General features: G+C 33.6%; 1 protein-coding gene across 5 annotated transcripts in view; it reads right to left on the bottom strand.

The window, feature by feature from the left end:
* The window catches only part of LOC136030850 (potassium voltage-gated channel subfamily KQT member 4-like), a 317,182-nt gene that overhangs the window by 228,672 nt on the left and 64,740 nt on the right, over positions 1-23,770 (bottom strand). For 3 of the 5 annotated variants that reach the window (XM_065709896.1, XM_065709895.1, XM_065709897.1), the window contains exon 2: positions 997-1,200. The exons of the other annotated variants lie outside the window; for them this stretch is intronic. In XM_065709896.1, coding sequence (XP_065565968.1) covers positions 997-1,200 — 204 coding nt within the window. The remainder of the gene's footprint in view (positions 1-996; positions 1,201-23,770) is intronic. 5 annotated transcript variants of the gene reach the window in all.

Consider the following 23,770-nt stretch of genomic DNA (forward strand, 5'->3'; position numbering starts at 1 on the left):
ATCAGACAGTAGTCATAAATCACTCAATCAGTAAGTTTCAGACAAAACATAATTTCAATTGCTATGTTGGGCTCCAACAAAAATTAATAAAAGTTATTCCAGGAAAAATTAATTTGGAAAATCATAAAATTTCGCAGCGTCAGCACTGCGAACTGGATGACGTAATTTAGAAGACGATATAAATAAATTATTTAAAGTGATGTTTTTACCTACCCAAGCAAATATAGAGATTCATTTTGATTATGGGGAAGAAAGAATATTGATCGAAAACATAGGAATTGTATTATAATATTTGAAAGGATGGATGAAATTATTAAAATTACGAAGCATCATTAGAATGGCACGGGCCCAAAGACTCCCCACCCTTGCGCGGGCACTTATACTCTAAATTGAACAAATTGGATTCATTTATTTCATTTGTTTTCCAGTATCTGATATAATCCTAGAGATGGCTGGTATTTTCTGTCTTTATGGAAATTTAGCATTTATCCTTTTTTGTTTCTTGAGCAAAATGAACAAGATAAAAATTTGGTACTATACTTCCCCTCTAACACCTAAATACTTACTAACACAACTAGCAGGTGATAGCTAACAGTCTAAAAATTTTAAAGTCAGTTTCAAAATCCAAAGAAGAGTGAAAATGAAGGTTTTTCTTTGTAAGTATAGTTGTTTTTAGGTATCAACTTATTGATAATGCTCTAATTTTTACAGACCAAAAGTGTTGTCACATTAAACTAATTAGTTTTTCCTATCTATTTTCATGATTTAACATGGCAATACTGACGAAATTGTGGTATTGCCTAAAAACTTCTTAATTCTAAAACAACTAAAATGAAAATTTAAGAAATCTGTGGTTTTAAGGCATGAATAGACAGAATGTGGTTCAAGAGGCAAAGAATGGTTTTATTTTGATGTCCTTGGTGCTTGTAAATTTTTTCTCTCATTAAGAGTTTTTCTCATCATTAAGAATTATATGTCTTCTACACTAATACTTACACTATAACATGGTATGTGATTGCCTTACATCCACGCGGCCTTTCCAGAAAGTTATAAATTTTCGATTGTAGTTTTCTGTATTTTGCATCTTTTCTGGCCTTAATTTGTTCTGGTCCTAATTGACTTATGCTTTGTCGATGATGATGACTCACTTTAGATCCATTTTCTATGATGCATGGCAATGACTTTACTGACCCGACCAAACTGCAAAAGACAAAAAAGTCCGCAAAAGTCCGCAAAAAAGTCCGCAAAAAGGCAAAAGACTGCAAAAGTCCGTTAGCTCGGCAATTTTTGGCAACAAGTGGGTAACAAGCTTTAAAAGACAAATACTGCTGTTAAGCTTTCAAATAATCTTGAAATATAGCTAAGATAGATTTAAGATCACCAGTCATAAATAAAGAGTTAGCGACCTTTACCCCTATTTATATTCACAAATATGTTTGTATATATATATATATATATATATATATATATATATATATATATATATATATATATATATATATATATATATATATATATATATATATATATATATATATATTCAATTTGATAAATAGGTATTAAGCAAAAATTTGTTCACAATCGAGAAATAAAAAATAGATGGTCTTACAAATTTAATGAGACTTGGTGAGGGCGGTACATTCACGACCAACTATTTTATAAATTAGTCCGATATTTGAGTAAAATTTCAAAAGAATTGTTAAATGTACAATTATTTTCTAAGTGGCACAAATTTTAAGTAAAATTGGGTAATAACTGGTAAATCACAACGTTTTTTGCATTTTTATAAAACTAACATTAAAAAATCTACTCATTTCTCGTAAAATCAAAAACCTGTTACTACCTACTGATAAAAGCCACTAAAATAATTTTACAGCGCTTGCATTATGCTTCGGCAAAGTTAATTTTCATTTTCTTAGGTGACTTATATCTAGGCGTATAAACTTTTCAAAGATGAAAATTTTGAGAATTCGCTTGCATCCATCAAACAGTTGGTGGTAACAAACTGTAGTAAGGAGCGACCCGGCTCAATAGTAACCGAAATTCCAAAAAATTGGATTTGATACCAATAGTTACATAAAAAAATTGCAATTTAATGCTGCTTTTAAATATATAAATTTTATAAAGATTAGTCTTACCTATCAAAAGTTACGAGCCTGAGAAAATTTGCCTCATTTTAGAAAATAGGGAAAAACACCCCCTAATTGGCATACAATCTTAACGAAAATCACACCATCAGATTCAGCATATCAGAGACCCTCACTGTAAAAGTTTCAAGCTCCTATCTACAAAAATGTGGAATTTTATTTTATTTTTTTTTTTACCAGGGGTGATCGTATCGACCTAGTGGTCCTAGGATGTCGCAAGTGGGCTCATTCTAACGGAAGTTAAAAGTTCTAGTGTCCTTTTTAAGTGACAAAAAAATAGGGGGCAGCTTGGTCCCCTCCCACGCTCATTTTTTCCCAAAGTCACCGGATCAAAATTCTGAGATAACCATTTTATTCACTATAGTCGAAAAACCTAATACCTATGTCTTTGGGGACGACTTACTTCCCCGCAGTCCCCGTGGGAGGGGTTGCAAGTTACAAACTTTGACCTGTGTTTACATATTGTAATGGTTACTGGGAAGTGTACGGACGTTTTCAGGGAGATTTTTTTGGTTTGGGAGGGAGAGTTGAGGTGGGAGGGGGGTTACTTGGGAGGATCTTTCCGTGGAAAAACTTCTCATGGGGGAAGAGACTTTCAATGAAGGGGGCGCAAGATTTTTTGGCATTATTTTAAAAAAACAATGAAAAAATAACTATGAAAAGTTTTTTCTACTGAAAGTGAGGAGCAGCATTAAAACTTGAAACGAGCAGAAATTATTGCTCATATGAGGGGTTTACCTCCTCTTAATACCTCGCTCTTTACGCGAAAGTATTTTTAGAAATTTCAACTATTTGTTCTACGGCCTTTGTGATTCAAGGGTCATTCTTAAGGAATTGGGACAGAGTTTAAGCTTTAGTATAAAGAGCAAGGTATCGACGAGGGGTAAACTCCCTCATATACGCAATAAAAACATACGAATATGGAAGTTCGTTACGTAAGTTAATTCGTAAATTACGCATATTTTTTACTAATGAAAATGTTCGTAAAAAAACTAAAAGTTCTAGTTGCGTTTTAAGTAATCAAAAAATTGGAGGGCAACTAGGCTTCCTATCTCTCTCCATTTTTCTCGAAATCTTCTGATTAAAACAATGAGAAAGCAATTTAGCCAAAAAAAATACAAATTTTGTTTTAATTATTTATGTGCGGAGAGCCATTAATTAAAAAAACGGAAAGCATTAATTAAAAACCGTTCAGAACCTAAATAAAAATACAAGTTTTTTTTAAATGAAAGTAAGGAGCGACATTAAAACTTAAAACGAACAGAAATTACTCCGTATATGAAAGGGGTTTTTCCTCCTCAACGCCCCGCTCCTTACGCTAAAGTTTTTTACTGTTTTAAGAAGTAAAGTTAAGAGAAAGAGTCAAACTTTAGCGTAAAGAGCGAGGCGTTGAGCCCCTTTCATATACGGAGTAATTTCTGTTCGTTTTAAGTTTTAATGTCGCTCCTTACTTTCATTTAAAAAAATTTTTTTTTATTTAGTTAATCTAAGAAGTCGGATTTTCTCCAAGTCCATTGTGTATTAAATAAAAAACCAAGTTTTTTTCAACTGCAAGTTAGGCGCGTGGGGTGTCCCCTCCTCAACGCCTGGCTCTTCATGCTAAAGTTTGACTCATTTTCACAACTCTACTTTTTAAAACAATAAAAAAAAAAATTACCGTGAAGAGCAAGGCGTTAAGGAGGGGACAACTCCTTTCATAAATGGAATAGTTTCTGTTCGTTTTTAAGTTTTAATATCGTTAAAAAAAAACATTTTATATTTAATTTCTGAACGTTTTTTAATTAATGCACGTTTCGATTTGGGTTCGCCGCACATGAATAATTAAAACAAAATTTGCATATTAATTTGTTTTTGCTAAATGTCTTTCTCAAAGTTTTGATCGGACGATTTTGATAAGAAAAAGGGGTGAGGGACGAGACCTAGTTGCCCTCCAATTTTTGGTTACTTAAAAATGCAAATAGATTTTTTTATTTTTTCACGAACGTTTTTGTTAGTAACAAACATACGTACCTTATGAATTAACTTATTTCTATATTTTGTAACGTATTTCTATATTTGTGCATTTTTACCACGTATATGAGGGGTTTCGTCCCCTCCTCAGTACCTCGCTCTTTAGACTATAGCTTGAATTTTGACCAAAACCCTTTAGAATTACTTCTGAATCACAAAGGTCGTAGAAGAAATAGTTGAAATTACTAAAAATGCTTTTGCGTAAAGAGCAGGATATTGTAGAGGAGACGAACCCCCTTATATACGTAATATTTTATGTTCGTTTTTAGTTCTAATGCTGCTCATTGCTTCCAGTTGAAAATATCATTTATTTTCTTATTGTTTTTATTAAACAATAAGAAAATAAATCCCCATCATGGAAATTCTCTTCCCTCATGGTATATTCCTCCATAGAAAGATTCTCCAACATAACCCACTCACCCCGACCCACCCCCACACCAACACGAAAAAGTCCCCCCGAAAACGTCTGTACATTTCTTAATAACCATTACTATATGTAAACAATGGTCAAAGTTTTTAACTTGCAGTCCCTCCACCGGTGACTGTAGGAGATTAAGTCGTCCCCAAAGACATAGCTATTAGGTTTTCGACTAAACTGAACAGAATGGCTATCTAAAAATTTTGATCTGGTGACTTTGGGAAAAAAATGTGCCTGGGAGGTGGCCTTGGTGTCCTCCAATTTTTTGGTCACTTAAAAAGGCCACTAGAAATTTTATTTTCCCTTAGAATGAGCACTCTCGTGAAATTCTAGGACCACTGGGTCGATACGAACACCCCTGGGAAAAACAACAACAAACAAACAAACAAACAAATAAACATGCAGCCATGATCTGTCTTCTGGGAAAAAAATACAAAATTCCACATTTGAAACTTCTTAAAACTTCTAAAGTAAGGTTCTATGATACTCTGAATCTGACGGTGTGATTTTCGTTAAAATTCTATAACTTTTAAAGGGTGTATTCCCCTATTTTCTAAAAAATGCAAATTTTCTAAGGCTCGTAACTTTTGATGGATAAGACTAAACTTGGTGAAACTTATATATTTAAAATCAGCATTAAAATTTAATTCTTTTAATGTAACTGTTGATACTAAAATTATATTTTTTAGAGTTTCAGTTATTATTGAGCCGGGTCACTCCTTACTACAGTTCGTTACCACGAACTGTTTGATAGGAGAAAGAAGGTTAATTGAGAATGAGGGATCTTTACCCTAAATACATTGCCGAAGATGTTTTCTTTGTTTACTATATTTTGAAACTTAATTTTATCCTTCGAGGCTTAAAAACTTGTTATTTTTACGAATCTGAAGAATTTTTATTAACAACTTTACTAACGTGACCCAACTGTATAAAAAAAATATTGTCAGGAAATTGATTAATTTTCGATAACAACTTTTATTATTTATTACAACAGAACTTATTTAATTAGTTAATTTATCAGTTAATTTGTCAGTTTTTTATCAGTTAATTTATGTAATAAAATAACTTTTATTACAACAGCTGGAAACAGAGCTTATTTAAGAGTAGGTGAGCTTTCATTCTAAAACTATCTCAAATAAGCTGTTTTTAAATTACCATGTTTTAATTTGTTCTATTTAAGGCCTGTTTATACGAATTTCTCAACTGTCATAATCCTACGAAGTATAGAAAATTGGACGATGTAAAGAGTTGAGAGTTAATAAGACGGATGCCCCCTTACGCCCCCTTCTGCCCCCGCATTCACAGTATAGTTTAGTTATGAGTTTTGATGTTTCTGTTGAATTTTGTTTCTATTAACACTCAAGGATAGGATCTTAACTAGGTGGTTCTGGCAGCTGCATTAAATGTAATTTCAAAAGTTATAAAACTGAGGACTCTCAAGTATTAATACAAGAGTGACAGTCTAGTCAACACATCCTCTCCCCATCTGAAACCAATATTTTCCATTCAAAACTTACCATCTCTTATTCTAATAATTACCATCATGCTAAGTAATTTGTATCCTACAGAAATTACACTATTGCCTCTGCAATTACCACGCTCACTCTTATATTTTTCTCAAAAACAGCTTCGACACCATCTATTTTGAAAAAAAACCCCAAGGAATTGTAATTTTGCAAAAAGAAGTTAAAGTCAACCGTATAGACGCCCAAGGGTCTTTCCAACGAAAAACAATGACATTATTGCCTTGTATTTGAATGCTAAATTGCGCTTCATTTCCATTAGCCTATTTTTATGACGAAATTATTAATCCAATCAAACTGTTCCTTAAGCGTGTATCTGAAAGGGAGGGAAACCCCCTCCTTTTTAATTGTTGCCTTATTTCCGCCTTATTTTCCAGTCAAATTTTAATCCAGTCAAAATAACGGAAAACCTGGTAATTTTGCGTGAAACTGTAAGCCAGTAAAACAAAAAAAAATCTTTAGCCATAACTGTTTTTTTCTAAGTAAACTCTCTTGTTCTTCTGTTCTTGCACTGAAAATCATCCGTAGTCCGTGCCATTGTCATTAATATTTTTTAAAGGTAACCAGGGAGGGTGTAAGGAGAGAGACTTTAAAAAGATTGGGATGGAGGAATAGCTGGCGCAGCTGTGTTCGCCTCAGGCAGCTTGGTGCCACAATGAGTCGTCAGTTGTAGTATTTGTAACTCTCTGTTTCTCTGTTCTTGCACCATAAAGCATAAGCCCATAACATCACCATAAACATTTACTTCTGGTCTTTTTTTTTTTTAATCTCTGTCTTGTAAACGCCCTTAATTTAAATATGTTTGAGAACATTTAAATGGGGAAATGAATTTTTTTTTTTTTTACAAACTAATTATACCAACGAAGCTCAACCAACCTTTGTTTTGTATCTCTTTCTGTTCTTTCCGTCTATTAAACTTGAACTTCTACCTTAGAAACTGCCTAGCTGATGTTTCTTAGATTAGGGATATTCTTAGCAATTTACGGAATAAGACCTAGAACTGGACGGACACCTGCTGTTTTTAAAACAGCATACTGCCTGGGAATGTTTAAGTAATGGCCATGTAAGACTTAAAAAATACATGGTTTTAACAAACACGCCAGGGTGAATTACTATAAGTAAAGAGCGATCAGTGCACCAAATTTCTCTTAAAAAAAAAAAAAAAAAAAAAAAAATGGTGAAAGCCAAAATAATCCCAAAAACAAAATATTATAAGATTTGTTTCTTAAGATGATTATAATGTATAAAGTTAATTAATTGCCAATTACTCATAAAGGTAATAAGCTTAAGAAATTTGTTTACGTTTAGAAATAGGGAGTTAGCACCAAAGAAAACTAAAAATTGCTAAGTCACCTTGGGTATGTCATAGAGGCCAATGATGTAGGGGAGGGGGGGTCAAATACGCATATTTACAAACACTAAATTTTACGCTTTTCCCAGGAATTTGACAACAGCTGCGTGTTTAATGGTTCCTTTTTTTCCCAGGTGTGAACTCATTGGAGTACTAAATTGTTAAATGACCTTTTAAAATAAAACTCATTCTGATGTAAATTAAAAGTTCTAGTGTCATCTTTCAGTAACAAAAGTGGTTGGCCACAGGAAAGTGTTTGTGTCTGCCATTTCTCTCGACAAATTCAAATTTTTTGGCCTGAATTGGGCCTAAATACTATACAATGAAAATCTTATATTGCAATTCAATCTTTTCAGCTTCTCAGCTCAATTTATTCACCTTCTCAGCTTCAGAGGAAATGATGCCACTCAATGGCACGTTCCTTCCTTTAGAAAAACTTTGTCCATTTGAAATGAATGGTTAATAAGGAATCCTGTTTGTAACTTCATTAAACCAAATAGATTCACTTGAGGCTTCCTAAAGCCATGTAGAGTGATGTAGAGTTGCAGATGAGCCACTAGGAGGGACAGGGGGAGGGGGATTGGCTGAAAGTCTGAAAAGTTCATTTTAGTCAAACATTTTCTTTTGCCCCAAGCCAATAACTATTTTTCATAGTTATAGCTTTTTCCAAAAACTCTTTTCAAGCCTCTATGTACAATTACAGAGAATTTCGTGTTTCTCTCGAGAAGAATTGGGATAAATGGTGTTCTTTTCGCTTTTTTGATTTTCTTTATAATCCTAAAAATGTTGTGTCTTCCATGGAGTAAAATAGTTAACCACCATTACACATGAGGTCAGTGACATTTTGATATATTGAACAGGGCACATTGGAAGGTCCTTTTAATCCTTGAAGTTGAATATTAACTCAAAGAATTGAAATAAGCATTTTGGCACTAGACAGAGAAATTCATATGCATTATCACTTCATTTTATGTCTATGTCAGTCATATAATAAGATTTTTAAGGTTTATTTTATTTTGCCCCTAGTGTATTTGCCACCTTTTGCTAGAGACATTTGGCATATATTTGTTGTCATAATTCCTCACAAGAGGAAGTGTTAGCCAAAGTAAATACAATCGATCATTTTTTTATCATTAACATCGTTAAAAAAGGTTTTCGAAATGCCTTTGTTTTAAGCAAGCGTTATTAACGTGACCTAGGGTTTTAGTAGGTAGGCTTGCAAAATAGCAAAAAAAAAATGTAATTTGCTTGTATTGCCCATACATCTAATATAACGATACATGAAAATAATATTTTTTTTAGGTTTATTTTGTATCGCCAAAAGTGTATTTGCCACATTGTGCCAAAGACCTTTAGCACCTATTTGTTTTTGTCATAATTCCTCGGAGGAGGAAGTGTAAGCCAAAGTAAATACAATCGATCATTTTTTTATCATTAACATCGTTAAAAAAGGTTTTCGAAATGCCTTTGTTTTAAGCAAGCGTTATTAACGTGACCTAGGGTTTTAGTAGGTAGGCTTGCAAAATAGCAAAAAAAAAAAAATGTAATTTGCTTGTATTGCCCATACATCTAATATAACGATACATGAAAATAAATTTTTTTTTAGGTTTATTTTGTATCGCCAAAAGTGTATTTGCCACATTGTGCCAAAGACCTTTAGCACCTATTTGTTTTGTCATAATTCCTCGGAGGAGGAAGTGTTAGCCAAGATAAATACAATTTGTCATTTTTTTATCCTTACTATTAATAGAAAAGTTTCCAAAAATATAATTAGAGAGGTTTCTGTATATGTTTAAATAAGGTTTATTAGAATGACTTTAAGTTTTAGTGGAAGGCCAGCACAAAAGGGGGGAGGATGGAGGAATCCCCCAAAAATAGATATTTGAGAGGGTGAACTATTTCAGGGACCATTTTAATTTTTGACTCATTGTTACGCAAATATTAAATTAGAATAAAAAAACAGAGGCTAAAGGGGAGGCGGTAGCCTCCCTCACATTTGAGGAAGCCTTAAATCAAACAAGTCGTATTAACAGACTCCTAAGTAAAGAACAATCCTTGTCATTGAAACTAAATTTCTATCCAAAGAACGTTTTGATTACTATAAGTGCAAAAAAAAAATCTTTGGTTTGATCGGACTCCAACCATGTATTACTTTTTATCTTAGAGTTGCTAATAATATTTTTTTTTTTTTTTTTTGCATAAAAAGATTTGCATAGTTTTAGAGGGAGGTGTTAAACTTCCTCCTATAGAGATACGATATTGATAGAGACCAAAAGTATACAATTCTCATAGACCATACTGGTGCACAGGATATCATCCGTCCCTACCCATATATCGTCAGTCGGTTATCAAAAGGTCGTATCTCCATAGTTATAAATTTTTAGAAGAAGAAAAAACCTCACAACTTTTTTATTTCTCCTCCGATAACCATAGAACAATATGGATTTAAACATAAAATTCATGTGTATCAATTTGTTTTTTTTTTACGGTTGTCGGAGGGGAAATAAAAGCTATGAGATTTTTTTTACTGATGATATGCAAGATGTACAAATAAATTATATTATCGACTATTCGTCCAATTGAAGTAAAAACCCTACTGTAGAGGTCTCAAACTCCTATCTGCAAAAATGTGAAATTTGTATTTTTTTTGCTAGAAGAAAGATCACGAATGCGTGTTTATTTGTTTTTCTTTTTTTTTTTTTTTCTTCCCTGGGGTGATCGTATCTACGTAGTGTTCCTAGAATGTCGCGAGAGTGCTAATTCTAAAGGAAATTAAAAGTTCTAGTGCCATTTTTAAGTGAACAAAAATTTGGAGGGCAACTAGGCGCCCTCCCACTCTCATTTTTTCCCAATTTCACCGGATCAAAATTCTGAGATGACCATTATGTTCAGCATAGTCGAAAAATCTAATAAATATGTCTTTGAGGACGGCTTAATCCTTCAAAGTCCCCGGGGAAGGGCTGCAAGTAATGAACTTTGCCCTTTGTTTACATATAGTATACAGTTATTGGTATACATTGTTATTGGGAAGTATACAGACGTTTTCATGGGGGTTTTTTCTAAGGGAGTCGAGGGGAAGGGTCTAAGTGGGAAGATATTTCAATGGAGGAATTTATCAGAGGGGAAGAAAATTTTCATGAAGGGGGTTAGATTTTTCAGCATTATCTAAAAAAAACAATGAGAAATTAAATAAACAAGGTTTTACAAGTGAAAGTAAGGAGCAAGATTAAAACTGAATACGAACAGAAATTATCACTTATATAAGGGGGTTCGTCCCCTCCTCAATACCTCACTCTTTACGCTAAAGTATTTCAAAAAACTATTTATTCTAATAAAACGGCCTTTGTGATTCAGGGGTCATTCTTTAAGAACTGGAACAAAATTCGAACTTAAGCGTGTAGAGCGAGGTATTGACGACAGGACGAACCCCCTCATGTACGTAATAAATGTATACAAACATAGAAGTTCGATACATAAGTTAATTCGTAATTTACATATATTTATTGCTAATAAAAACACTCGTAAATAAAATTAAGAGTTCTAGTGACCTTTTTGAGTAACCCCAAAAATAGGAGGGCAACTAGGCCCCCTCTCCCAACCTTTTTTTCCCCAAATCATCCGATCAAAATTTTCAGAGAGCCATATTTGCCAAAAGAAAGGTAAAATTAATATTAGAATTACGTTTTAATTAATAATGTACAGTGAACCAAAATCAAAGCCTGCATTAATTAAAAAAAATCAGAAATTAAATAAAAAATCAAGTTTTTAAAATGAAAGTAACGAGCGACATTAAAACTACAAACGAACAGAAGTTATTCTGTATATGTACGGGACCGTGCCCTCCTCACTACCCCGCTTTTTACGCTTAAGTTTGACTCTTTCTCACAACTCCACTTTTAGTGTAAAGAGCGGGGCGTTTAGAAGGGGACAGCCCCTTTCATATACGGAATAATTTCTGTTCTTTTCAACTTTTAATGTCGCTCATACTTTCAGTTAAAAAACTTGTTTTTTATATATTTAATGACAGAATAAAGCGTGTATTCTATATGCTGAGCGGCGGGGGGGGGGTGCTGAAAGTTCCTCTTATTGCCGGTAGGATAGCATATTTTGGAAAATTATATTTTATTTCAAAATTAAAATACACTAAACAAACTCTATTTCTCGAAGCATTGTTTTTTAAAAGCTAAGCTCTAGTTTAAAGAGCGGTTTTCGAGACGGTAGTAACCCTCCTTATGTTTATTGTAAGGTGTGATATGATATTGAAAACTAACAGAGATTACATAAAAAACGTCTTTCACAAATGAAAATAAAGCGCAGCAATAAAACTTAAAACAACAGGGATTACTCGGTATGTGAAGGGGGCCTTTCCCTGTCTCGGCTCCCACTCTTTACGATAAAGTTTTATAGTGCTTATAAAAAGCATTCATGAGCGCAACAGTTAGTTAATATGTTAATACAACCGTTTTATTTCCTGATTGCTTTTTAAAACATTTTTGACTTCTTGAATCAAAAATTTCATTGTTTAAAACTAATGCGTATTAACAAGCTTTACTTTTCTTTACTTTACTTTTAACTTTACTTTTGAGTTTACTTTTGAGTTTACGTTTGACTTTACTTTACTTTTCGCATCCCAAATTGCCCTTCTGTTTCATCGTTCATTCTTAAGGAATTGAAAGACAAAAAGTCAAACTTTTGCGTAAAGAGCCGAGGGAACCTTCCGTCATAGAATGAGGAATTTCTTCTTGTTTTAAGGTTTAATGTTGCCCTTAGCATTCATTTGAGAAATTTTTTTTCTCGTTTAATTCTATTAATATCAAAATTAACCAGTTTCTTGGACTAGAAATTATTTGAAAGATAAGAAATTCAAAATTCTTAAATTTAAATAGCAAGACTATAATTTAGTACTATAAAAAAAAAAGATTGTATAAATGAGTTATAGTAAAAAAATACATAAAGCAAAATCAATTATTCTGTAAATAAAAAAGGGTGTAATTTTTCAGTAAGTATCGTCTTGAATACTTTTTAAATATTTATGTATTTATTTCTTTTTGCTAATATCTAATCTCATTGAACACTTAATAAAACATACTTGCAACAAATTTGGTAAATACATAAAACTAAATTTAAAAAATTATTAAGTTTTGTATATATCAGATAATAGGTAAAATTTTGGACAAATTTGAGAAATTAGACAAATTTACAACAGATGGTTTTATAGGTTTAACGAAACTCGGTAAGATTGGTATATTTACGACAGACTATTTTAAAAGACTAGTTCGAAGTTTAAGTGAAATTCTGAAAAAATGTTGAATTTACAATTATGTTTTAAATAGCACAAATTTTACGTATAATTGGATAATGGTTGGTATATATATTTTTTTAAACCAACATTAAAAAATCTACAAATTTCTCAAAAAATCAAAAACTTTTACTACTTTGCGATAAACGACTACACCTCATGCATTACACTTTGATAAAATTTCTATTCTTTTAGGTGACTTAGTTCTGGGGCCAGGAACTTCTCAAAGATGAAAAGTTTGATAATTCGCTTGCGCCTATTAATCTAACAAGTTGGACCTTCTCCAGGGCCATTGTGTATAAGAGACAGAAGGTTAATTGGCGCTGTTGGGATTACTGGCCTACTGAGTGTCATCGTCCTTCAACTTGTTTCCAGCAAATTCGGATGCAAATTTGACAGAATAGAAATGCTTTTAATGACCTATATTAAACTGAAAGCCTAGGGTAATTGAATGCTCGTTCTGGTCTAGCCGTTGATGTTCATGGGGGAAATGTAATAGACCACTAGGGGAAGCACTTTGGAAACACTTTATGTACTTTCGGAGTCTATGCTTGGTGAACAGTAATAAAGAGAAACTTTATTGGATTGTAAAGATATGTAGAAACGTTTGTAACATAAATGTCAATCAAAGGGGTAAAGGGCATTCCTTTTTAGGGAGCCCTATTCTTTGTAGGAAGGCCTAAATATTGTTCTGTTTTTGTTCAGCAAATTTTATTTATGGATTCTTTGGATACTATGGATATAGAGGCTAGCCTCCCCTGTAAAAGGTCTGGGAAAGTAATTATTACGCTATTTCTGCACATGATAAAGGGGTTCATTACTAGATTAGAGGGGCCAAAATTCAATTTAACGCTATAAGGGGATACAATCGCGCATCCAAGATTCTTGTTTGGGGAGGGGGTCGACATTTTTTCTGGGAGTAGATAAAAAACAAATTTAAAAACGAACCAAAAAATTTTTTATATGCATTTTGTTTCGTTTTTACGAGTTGGAGAAAGATTTCAGGGAGGAAGTTCAAACCCATTGCCCCCCGAATACGGAACTGGGGATACTTTAAATTGTACTTGATTTTAATGGGTATGATACTATATTTAAGAAAACCTCTTAGTAATTATCATTAGCTTTATATTTGAGATATGCAAGCATTACATAAAAAACTAACCATTAATACAGACCATTTATCCAATAAAACTAAAGGCTATAGAGTCTCAAATAGTTACATCCCATCTAATAGCGTACTGACCAATGGAATTTTTTAGGGGGGATGGCTACCTAAGGCCTCGAAGAATTGTTTAGGCCCATAGCTTCAGGAATGTCACCCGGCACCATGTCCCATGATAATTTCTTGAGGTAGGAAAAGTTCAGTCTCCTGGGCTGACGTATCTTTTAGGCTTTTGTCATTGTCAGTGCAATTCAGTTTCTCACCGTAATTTCACCATGAAAACTTTAGCCATAGTATCTTCTTCACCAAGTTTTCCAAATTTATAGACTTTGTTTAAAATAGTGTCATATTTTTTTCATCCGAAAATAGCTATCCGAAAATCCATTTTCCGATTTTCCATTTTCCATTTTCCATATTCCGATTTTCGGAATAATCCGAAAATCCGAAGGTAGTATTTCAATTCGATTTTCAGCACTGGGCTTTATTTTAGAATTGCTGGTAGATCCAAAAAGATTTTAAGGGAGAGGGGTTTCTGGTCCCGTTGCTAAGGGAGGGAAACTTTAGTCATTTACAAGCTTTGGTACTTTCAGACCCAAGAGTGGCGTTGTCCGTTCGCACTGGAATGTGTACAGCGAGCTGCGAAAGTTTGATCTCCCTTGGTCAATCCATTCTTTGCCAAATGTTTGCTGTAAGGTCGTGTTTGCTAATTCATCCTCTCGATCTCCTGGTTTTTAACAAATAAAAAAAAAAGTTTTTAAACTGAAAGTAAGGAGCGACATCAAAACTTAAAAGGAACAGAAATTACTCCGTATGTGAAAGGGGCTTTTCCTCCTACACACCCCGCTCTTTACACTCAAGTTTGACTCTTTCTCTTGACCCTACTTTTCAAAACAGTAAAAAAAAACTTCAGCGTAAGGAGCGGGGTGTTGAAGAGGAAAAGCCCCTTTCATATACGGAGTAATTTCTGTTCTTTTTAAGTTTTAATGTCGGTCCTTACTTTCAGGTAAAAAAACTAGTTTTTTTATTTAATTTCTGAACCTTTTTGAATTAATACATGTTTTGATTTTGGCTCTCCCCACATAAATAATTAAATGAAACTTGTATATTAATTTTATTTTGGCTAAATGACTTTCCCATAGGTTTAATAAGAAGATTTTGAGAAAAAAGGAGCGGGGAAGGAGGCCAATTTGCCCTCCAATTTTTTGGTTAATTAAAAAGAAATCTAGAACTTTTAATTTTTTAGGAATGTTTTCATTAGTAAAAAATATATGTAACTTACGAATTATCTTACGTAACGAATTTCTATATTTGTATATTTTTATTATGTAATTGAGGGTGTTCATCCGTTCGTCAAACCTCGCTCTTTACACTAAAGCTTAAATTTTGTCCCAATTCCTTAAGAATGACCCCTGAATCACAAAGGCGGTAGAATAAATAGTTGAAATTACTAAAAGTACTTTAGGGTAAAGAGCGAGTCATTACGAGGAGGTGAACCCCTCATATGCGTAATAATTTCTGTTTGTTTTAAGTTTTAATGCTGCTCCTTACTTTCAGTTGGAAAAACTTTTAATATTTATTTTTAATTTTTTTTAAACAATTCTAGAAAATACAGTGCCCCCTTCATTGAAATTCTCTTCCGCCATGACAAATTCATCTAGGAAAGATCCTCCCGCGTAACCCCCTCCTCAACTCCTCCCCCCGAACCAAAAAAAACTGAATTACTATATGTATTACTATATGTAAACACCGGTCAAAGTTTGTAATTTCCAGCCCCTCCCACGGGGACTGTGGGTGAGTAAGTCGTCCCCAAAGACATAGTTATTAGGTTTTTCGACTATGGTGAATAAAATGGCTATCTCAGAATTTTGATCCGGTGACTTTGGGGGAAAATGGGCGTGGGAGGGGGCCTAGGTGCCCTCTAATTTTTTTGTCACTTAAAAAGGGCCTAGAACTTTTAATTTCCGTTAGAATGAGCCCTCTTGCGACATTCTAGAACCACTGAGTCGATGCGATCACCTCTAGGAACAAAAACAACAAAAAACGAATGAACAAGCATCCTTGAACTGTCTTCTGGCAAAAAATGCGAAATTCCACATTTTCGTAGATAGGAGCTTAAATCTTCTTCAGCAGGGTTCTCTGATATGCTGAAGCTGATGGTGTGGTTTTTGTTAATATTTTATGTCTTTTAGGGGGTGTTTCTCCCTATTTTCTTAAATAAGGCAATTGCTCTCAGGCTCGTAACTTTTGACAAGTAAGACTAAACTTGATGAAACTTATATATTTAAAATTAGCATTGAAATGCGATTCTTTCGATGTAACTGTTGATATCAAAATATTTTTAAAGAGTCTATTTTTAAGAGTTTTGGTTACTATTAAGCCAGGTCGCTCCTTACTACAGTTCGTTACCACGAACTGTTTGATCAGGAGCTATACATGTGTCCAGTCATTCACCTTCTTTCTCTTTTCCAAAGTATTCTTAAAAATAGGTTACAGGATATGTGAAGCAGATGAGGCTAAAGTTCATCAAAATTTGAATTAACACTAATATTTTGGCGTTGCCAGGATTGCGTTAGGCATCAGGAGCTATACGGGTCTTCAGTTTTTCAACCTCTTTCCCTTTTTTTAGAAATATTTTTAAAAGATGTTATAGGATATGCATAGGGGATGGGGCTAAAGATTATGAAACGATGAATTGGAAATATTATTTAGACGTAGTCAAGATTGCGTTAAGGATAGCTAAAGGACTCATATCTGATGTCTTACTGCTGCAAAGGGCCAGACATTTTTGAATTTTCAACTGAATAGTCTATCTTTTTTATATTTCATTCTTAAAAAGCTATTTTTGGTTCACACTGATTAGTTTCGACCAAATCTGTTTTATTCAAAGGTAATTTAAACCCAAGTTGGGGAAGGGTGCTCCAGATCGATTCTTATTCCACCTCTAGAAAGTAACACCCCGTAAAGTCTCAAAGCAGCGAGTGCTGGCTGTGGAAACATTTAAGGCAGGTTTCACGGTCTCCAGTGCCCTGATAACTGAATAACTTCTTATAACTTTGATTAAAAGATCCTCAGAGCTGATTGCTATATTAAAGCCACCTTTCATTTTTACTCCATCTTACGGCAGTAATTGATCATTTAGAGTAAATTGACATTAGCAAACATGAGAAGTGACGAACTGATCAAAAGGATGAGGAACCGCTAAAATGGATGGAGATCCCAGGAGCAAAAAAAAATATTAACTGTGTATAATATTTAAGTTAATTTCAAGGAATTGAAAAGCCACACTTCCATCCAACGCCTTCTAAACGCATGAACTGAATAATCTCTTTAAAGAAATCCAAAGAAAAACTTGGGTTAATATAAATAGCAAAATTAGATTCATACCATGAAATATTGACTGTAAATCAATATCTCGACTTTCTATGGTGTCACCAGGTAGTGACAGGACCATAGGAGCTGGTGAAGTAATTGCCATAACAGGGAATAAAACTGAAATTTTGTTTAAAATTTAAAACACTTTTTTATTTAGAAAAAAAGATTCCTTTGAATTACACTTTTTTAGAAAAAAGTATTTTTTCTAATATTTCTAATAATTAAAAAGTATTTTTTAAAAATTGTATTTTCTTAGAAAAAACCCATTTAAATTGCATTTTTTTTTCTTAGAAGAAAAGCATCCTTTGAATTGCACTTTAAAGCTGTTTGTCATCAAAAATAAGTGTTGGATTTTGGTAAGTTCCAAAGCTTACCACTTTGGTATTTACTTTGGTAAGCTTACTACTTTTACTACTTTGGTAAGTTCCTCTGTTAGCTTCCTTCACAAGTTAACAGAGGATTTCCAGCAGAAGACACAAGATTTTCTGAGTATTTTATTTTTTTTCTTTCAATAAATAGTTTGTATTCTAAGAAATGAAGACGTATGGTTGGATGACTCGAACTAAGTATGATTGGTTTTTATTCTGATTCTTCTTCTTCAAACACACAGAAAAAAACAGACATCGTTTATATGTCTTTTATTCAAAATACTTTCATGAAAAATCAGTTACTTAATGGTTGAAAGTAAGCCTTTCCTTTTTTAAATTCATTTTATGATATTGTATCCGTCCGTCTGCAATACTGAAAATAACGTTTTCAGTTTGTTTATGAGTAATTAAAAAAAATCAACTGAAAGTAAGGAGCAGCATTAAAGCTTAAAACGAACAGAAATTATTACCTATATGAAGGGAATTGCCCCCTCCTCAACACCTCACTCGTTACGCTAAATTTTCTTAGCACTTTTAAAAAAGCTTCTTATTGTTCTAGTTAAACGACCCTTGTGTTTTAGGAGTTGTTCTTAAAGAATGGGGCACAATTCAAACTTTAGCATAATGAGTGACGGGTTGAGGAGGGGACAATCCCCTTCATACACGTAATAATTTCTGTTCGTTTTAAGTTTTAATGTTGCTCCTTCTTTTAGTTGAAAAAAAAATGTTTTTTTTATTTAAATTCTGATCGTTTTTAAATAGTGCCAGGATATCTGGCCCCACCTCCACGTAGAAATCTCCCGTTCTACCAAGAATTGTTTGATAACCAATCTATGCAGTTATGTTCCGTAACAGATTCGTTAGGAAATGAGAATCAAGTGGAAACATTGAATCACTGAATTTGCAAATAATTGGAACTAGTGCAATGAACTCAGTAACGAGTGGAAACCCAATAATCACGTTAAATAGCCGATACTGTTTAATACTAGTGGGATGGAACTACCGAATTTGCCAAATTTGGCAACGAATAGTAAGGTAATAAACAAATTATATCACCTAATCTGTAAACGACCGAAACTAAAATTATCAGTTTCAGTATCGAGTGGAAAACCAATAATCACGTTAAATAGCCGATTCTGTTTAACGCTAGTACGATAGAACTACCAAATTTACCAAATTTGGCAACGAATGGTAAGCTAATAAACATGTCGAATCGCCCAATCTATAAATGACTGAAACAAAAATTATCAAAATCAGTAACGAGTAGAAGCCCAATAATACCGTTAAATAGCCGATTCTGTGCTATACCATTTCGACAGAACTACCAAATTCTAAGAAATTGAGTAACAAATGGATTTAAAATACATCTAGTAAGTCATAATTTTCGGAAACAGATTGGAAATTTTTATTACAAATGGGCGCCCGTTAGAAAACGTTACAGAAAACTAAAAAACGTTAGATAACCTTTAGAGAACGATGCCATTTTTTACTAAAAATATTCTCCTTCAGCAAGATTGTACTGATTGCTCCTTAAGTTAGGCGGCCCTTCTATTCTCCTGTTTAAGCTCATGCATTCTCGAAATGCATACAGTACATACATTACTATTTATGGATAGTACCATGCATACCTAATTTCCTAATTCTAAAATGGATAGTACCATGCATACATATCTAAAATTTCTCTAAAAGCAACAAAACTGTGATTAACATCCCGCTCGTTCTCTGAAAGAATAAATGTTCTTGGATTTTTCCTGTTAAGAAATGTTCCAGGGACGGGTGGATGACAATCACAGTCAAGAGTCATCGTATTATACGGTCAAGGCCGTATCCAGGAGTCTTAAGGGGCTTGAATCCCCCCCCCCAAAAAAAAAAAATTTGTCCGACCAGTAAAATCGTAACAAAAAAGAATATAAAAACAAATTTGTCATGCGTTTTATAGTTTTATTTTTTATTCAGTATAGTTTAAAGATTAAATAAATATGTCTTCAGGTGTAAAATGACCCCCCAGAGTCTGCTATCAAAATACATGATCAATATCCTTTGCTAACAAGCAACATCTACCATATTCAAGAATTAAACTGGATCCAAATGATAAAAACCAAATATATACGTCAAAAATCAAGAGAAAAACTATGAACATAAAAAATGACAAACATATTACATCTTATTACAATCAGGGTCATGCGGGAACGTTCAACCAGAAAGATTTAAGGGCGTAAGTGTGACCCTTGGATTCAACACATCAAACTATCAATCTAGTCATGGCCATTAGTCTACAGCCCTTTCAAATGCTATGATTTTGACATATAATACAATGTAAAGGTTAAGCCCACGTGGGCTAAACTCCGTTGATAATTTTCTCCTTGGTTGATTCTATTCATTCTGGTTCTCAATGGTTGGAAACGATATTTTGTAAAAGGGAACAGTTTTGAAAAATGGCAGAAAAATTGCCTGTAATGAAACTGAATTTTTATTGTGTGGCAAGAAATCATCCGCAATAATTAATATCATGAACAGTTTGTTCAAGCGGGGGATGAAAAATAAGCGCTAGTGAGAACTGAGCCTTTGTGGGCAGGAGTGGCTCTAGCTCTTCTTCATAACTAAAATTATAAAAATAAATATTAAATCTCAGTTCTTATTTGCTATTAAATAAAAAAAACTAGTTTTTTTTAACTGAAAGTAAGGAGCGACATTAAAACTTAAAACGAACAGAAATTACTCCGTATATGAAATGGGCTGTCCCCTCCGCAATCCCTCGCTCTTCACGCTAAAGCTTTTAATTGTTTAAAAAGTAGAATTGTGGCAAAGAGTAAAACTTTAGCGTAAAGAGCGAGGGATTGCGGAGGGGACAACCCATTTCATATACGGAGTAATTTCTGTTCGTTTAAGTTTTAATGTTGCTCCTTACTTTAGTTAAAAAAAACTAGTTTTTTTTTTTATTTAATTTCTGAACGTATTTGAATTAATGTATGTTCGATTTCAGCACATAAATTTTTAAAATGAAATTTGTATATTAATTCCTTTTTTTGGCTAAATGGCTTTCTCTTAGTGTTGATCAGACGATTTTGAGAAATAAGGGGTGGGGAAGGAGGCCTAGTTGCCCTCCAATTTTTCGGTTACTTAAAAAAGGCAACGAGCACTTTTAATTTTTAACGAACGTTTTTATTAGTAAAAAATATGCGTAACTTAAGAATTATCTTACGTAACAAACTTTTATATTCTTATATTTTTATTATGTGTACGAGGGGGTTTGTACCCTCGTTAATACCTCGCTCTTTACACTAAATCGCAAGTTTTGTCCCAATTCTTTAAGAATGACCGCTGAATCAAAAAGGCCGTAGAATAAATAGTTGAAATTACTAAAAATAATTTAGCATAAAGAGCGAGGCATTTATCTCCTCCTAAATACCTCGCTCTTTATGCTAAAGTATTTTTAGAACCCCTCATATGCGTAATAATCTCTGTTCGTCTTAAGTTTTAATGCTACTCCTTACTTTCAATTGAAAAAAACGTTTTCGTGTTTATTTTTCATTGTTTTTTTATAGTAATGCTAGAAAATCCTGCGCCCTTTTCATTGAATTTTTCTTCCCCCATGACATATTCCTCCAAGGAAAGATCCTCCCACATAGCCACCTCCCCTCAACCCCACCCCTAAACCAAAAACATCCCCCTGAAAACGTCTGTACACTTCCCAATAACCATTACTATATGTAAACACTGGTCAAAGTTTGTAACTTGCAGCCCCTCCCCCATGGATTGTGGGGGAGTAAGTCATTCCCAAAGACATAGTTATTATGGTTTTCGACTATACGGAACAAAATCGCTATCTCAAAATTTTGATCCGTTGACTTTGGGGAAAAAATGAGCGTGGGAGGGGGCCTAGGTACCCTCCCATTTTTTTGATCACTTAAAAATTGCACTAGAACTTTTCATTTCCGTTAGAATGAGCCCTCTTGCGACACTCTAGGACCACTTGGTCGATACGATTACCCCTGGGGAAAAGAAAAAACAAAAAACAAATAAAGACGCACCCGTGATTTGTCTTCTGGCAAAAAAATACGAAATTCCACATTTTTGTAGATAGGAGCTTGAAATTTTTGCTATAAGGTTCTCTGATACGCCGAATGCGATGGTGTGATTTTTGTTAAGATTCAATGACTTTTAGGGGATGTTTCCCCCTATTTTCCAAAATAAGGCAAGTTTTCTCAGGCTCGTAACTTTTGATGACAAAGACTAAATTTATTGAAACTTATATATTTCGAATCAGCATAAAATCGGTCGCTCCTTACTATAGTTCGTTACCACGAACTGTTTGATAGCTCAAATCTAAAGTGTTTACACTTTGTAAAATTGAACAGTAAATCAAAAATATTTATTACACTTAGTAGAATTCAATAAAAACAAGCTTTTTCTGCTGAAAATATGGAGCAACATTAAAACTTAAGACGAACATAGATTATTCAAGTAAAAATTCTTAGAACTTTAAAAAAGCTTTTATTCGTAAACATCCCTTGGGTTTCAGGAGCTGATCTTAAAGAATTGGGGCACCCCCCTCAAATAAGGAATAATTTATTTTTGTTTTAAGTTTAAGTGTTGCTTCTTACTTTTAATTGAAACTTTTTTATTTAATTTCTGTTCGTTTTTCAAATAATATCGGAAAATTCAGCTCTCCATCATGGAAAATCTCCCCGCAAGAAATTCTTCCGTGGAAAGTTCCTTCCGTGTAAAATCCTTCCCTGAAATATCTACTGGACAATTCTATCCTTGCTGAAAATTCCCCTGAAAAATTCCCTTTGATTACTTCTGCCGGGAAAATTTCCATCAGCCTGTTTTCATTTGAAAAAAGACTATTTTTCTTTAATATATTATTATTTTTCAAATCATGCCGTAAGTCTCTACCTCCTTTAAAATTTTCCCCGAAAATACCTCCATCCTCTTATGGAGTTTTTTCCATGGAAAAATACCCCCAGATAATTCCAACCCTGCTGAAAATTTCCCCTGGACAATTCCGCTGGAACGTCTTCACATATAAAATTGATTTGCCAAGCAGAAAGTAAGATAAATAAAAGGAATTTCGCATAGGAATTATGGCAAATTCACCCAATGTAAAATTCCCCCTAGAAATCTCCCCCTGGGAGCTTTCATCTGCGCAGGAAATTCTCAACGTGGAAAATCCCACCCATCGGAAAATCCCCCACCATAAAAATATCTGTATACATCTGAATAAAAATTACTATATTTAAACAATGGGTAAATTTCATAACTTAGTACCATTTCCCACAAGACTTTAGAAGGTGATGTCATTCCCAGGGGGATAGCTCTTAAAATTTTCAAATGCGCTGAACAAATTGGCTATCTCAAAATTTTGATCAGATAATTTTGGGAAGAGGGGTGTGTGAAAGGGGGATCGTTGCTCTAGAATCTTTTTGGTCAGCTAAAAAGGGCACTAGAACTCGTAATTTATGTTCAAATGAGCCATCTTCCGATCTTCTAGGACCTTTGGTTTGATGCAATTACCCCTTGAAAAAAAATAAATAAATAACAAACACACATCCCTGGTCTTTCTTCTAGTAAAAAACACATCATTCCACATTTTTGTATATGGAAGCTTGACACCTCTAATGTGGAGTTTATTGATACGCTGAATCTGATGGTATGGTTTTCATGAAGTGCAATTTCTTGAATTTTTATGGGCTTTTCACCCCATTTTCAAAAATCAAGCAATTTTTCACAGGCTCGTAGCTTTTGGTGGGTGAAATTAAACCTAATGAATTTTATATATTTTGAATCATGATAAAAAGGTAATTCTTTTGATGTATCTATCGGTATCCAAATTTTCTGTTTTTGGAGTTTTAGCTATTATTGGTCCGAGTCGCTCCTTCCTTGCATTTCGTTACCAGAGACTGCTTTATATCCAAGGTAAATCTAAGAGAGGGCAAACTCCCTCATATACATAAAACTTCTGTTCGTTTTAATTTTTAATATTGCTCCTTACTACCAGTTGAAAAACTTGTTTTTAACTTAATTTCCGATAGGTTTTAATTAATGCCGGGAATTTCAGCTCCCCCTCCTATGGAAAATTCCCTTCCCCAAAAAAACTCCTCCACGGTAAGATCCTTC

This window comes from Artemia franciscana, chromosome 9 (genome assembly GCF_032884065.1).
Source record: "Artemia franciscana chromosome 9, ASM3288406v1, whole genome shotgun sequence".
Taxonomy (NCBI): domain Eukaryota; kingdom Metazoa; phylum Arthropoda; class Branchiopoda; order Anostraca; family Artemiidae; genus Artemia; species Artemia franciscana.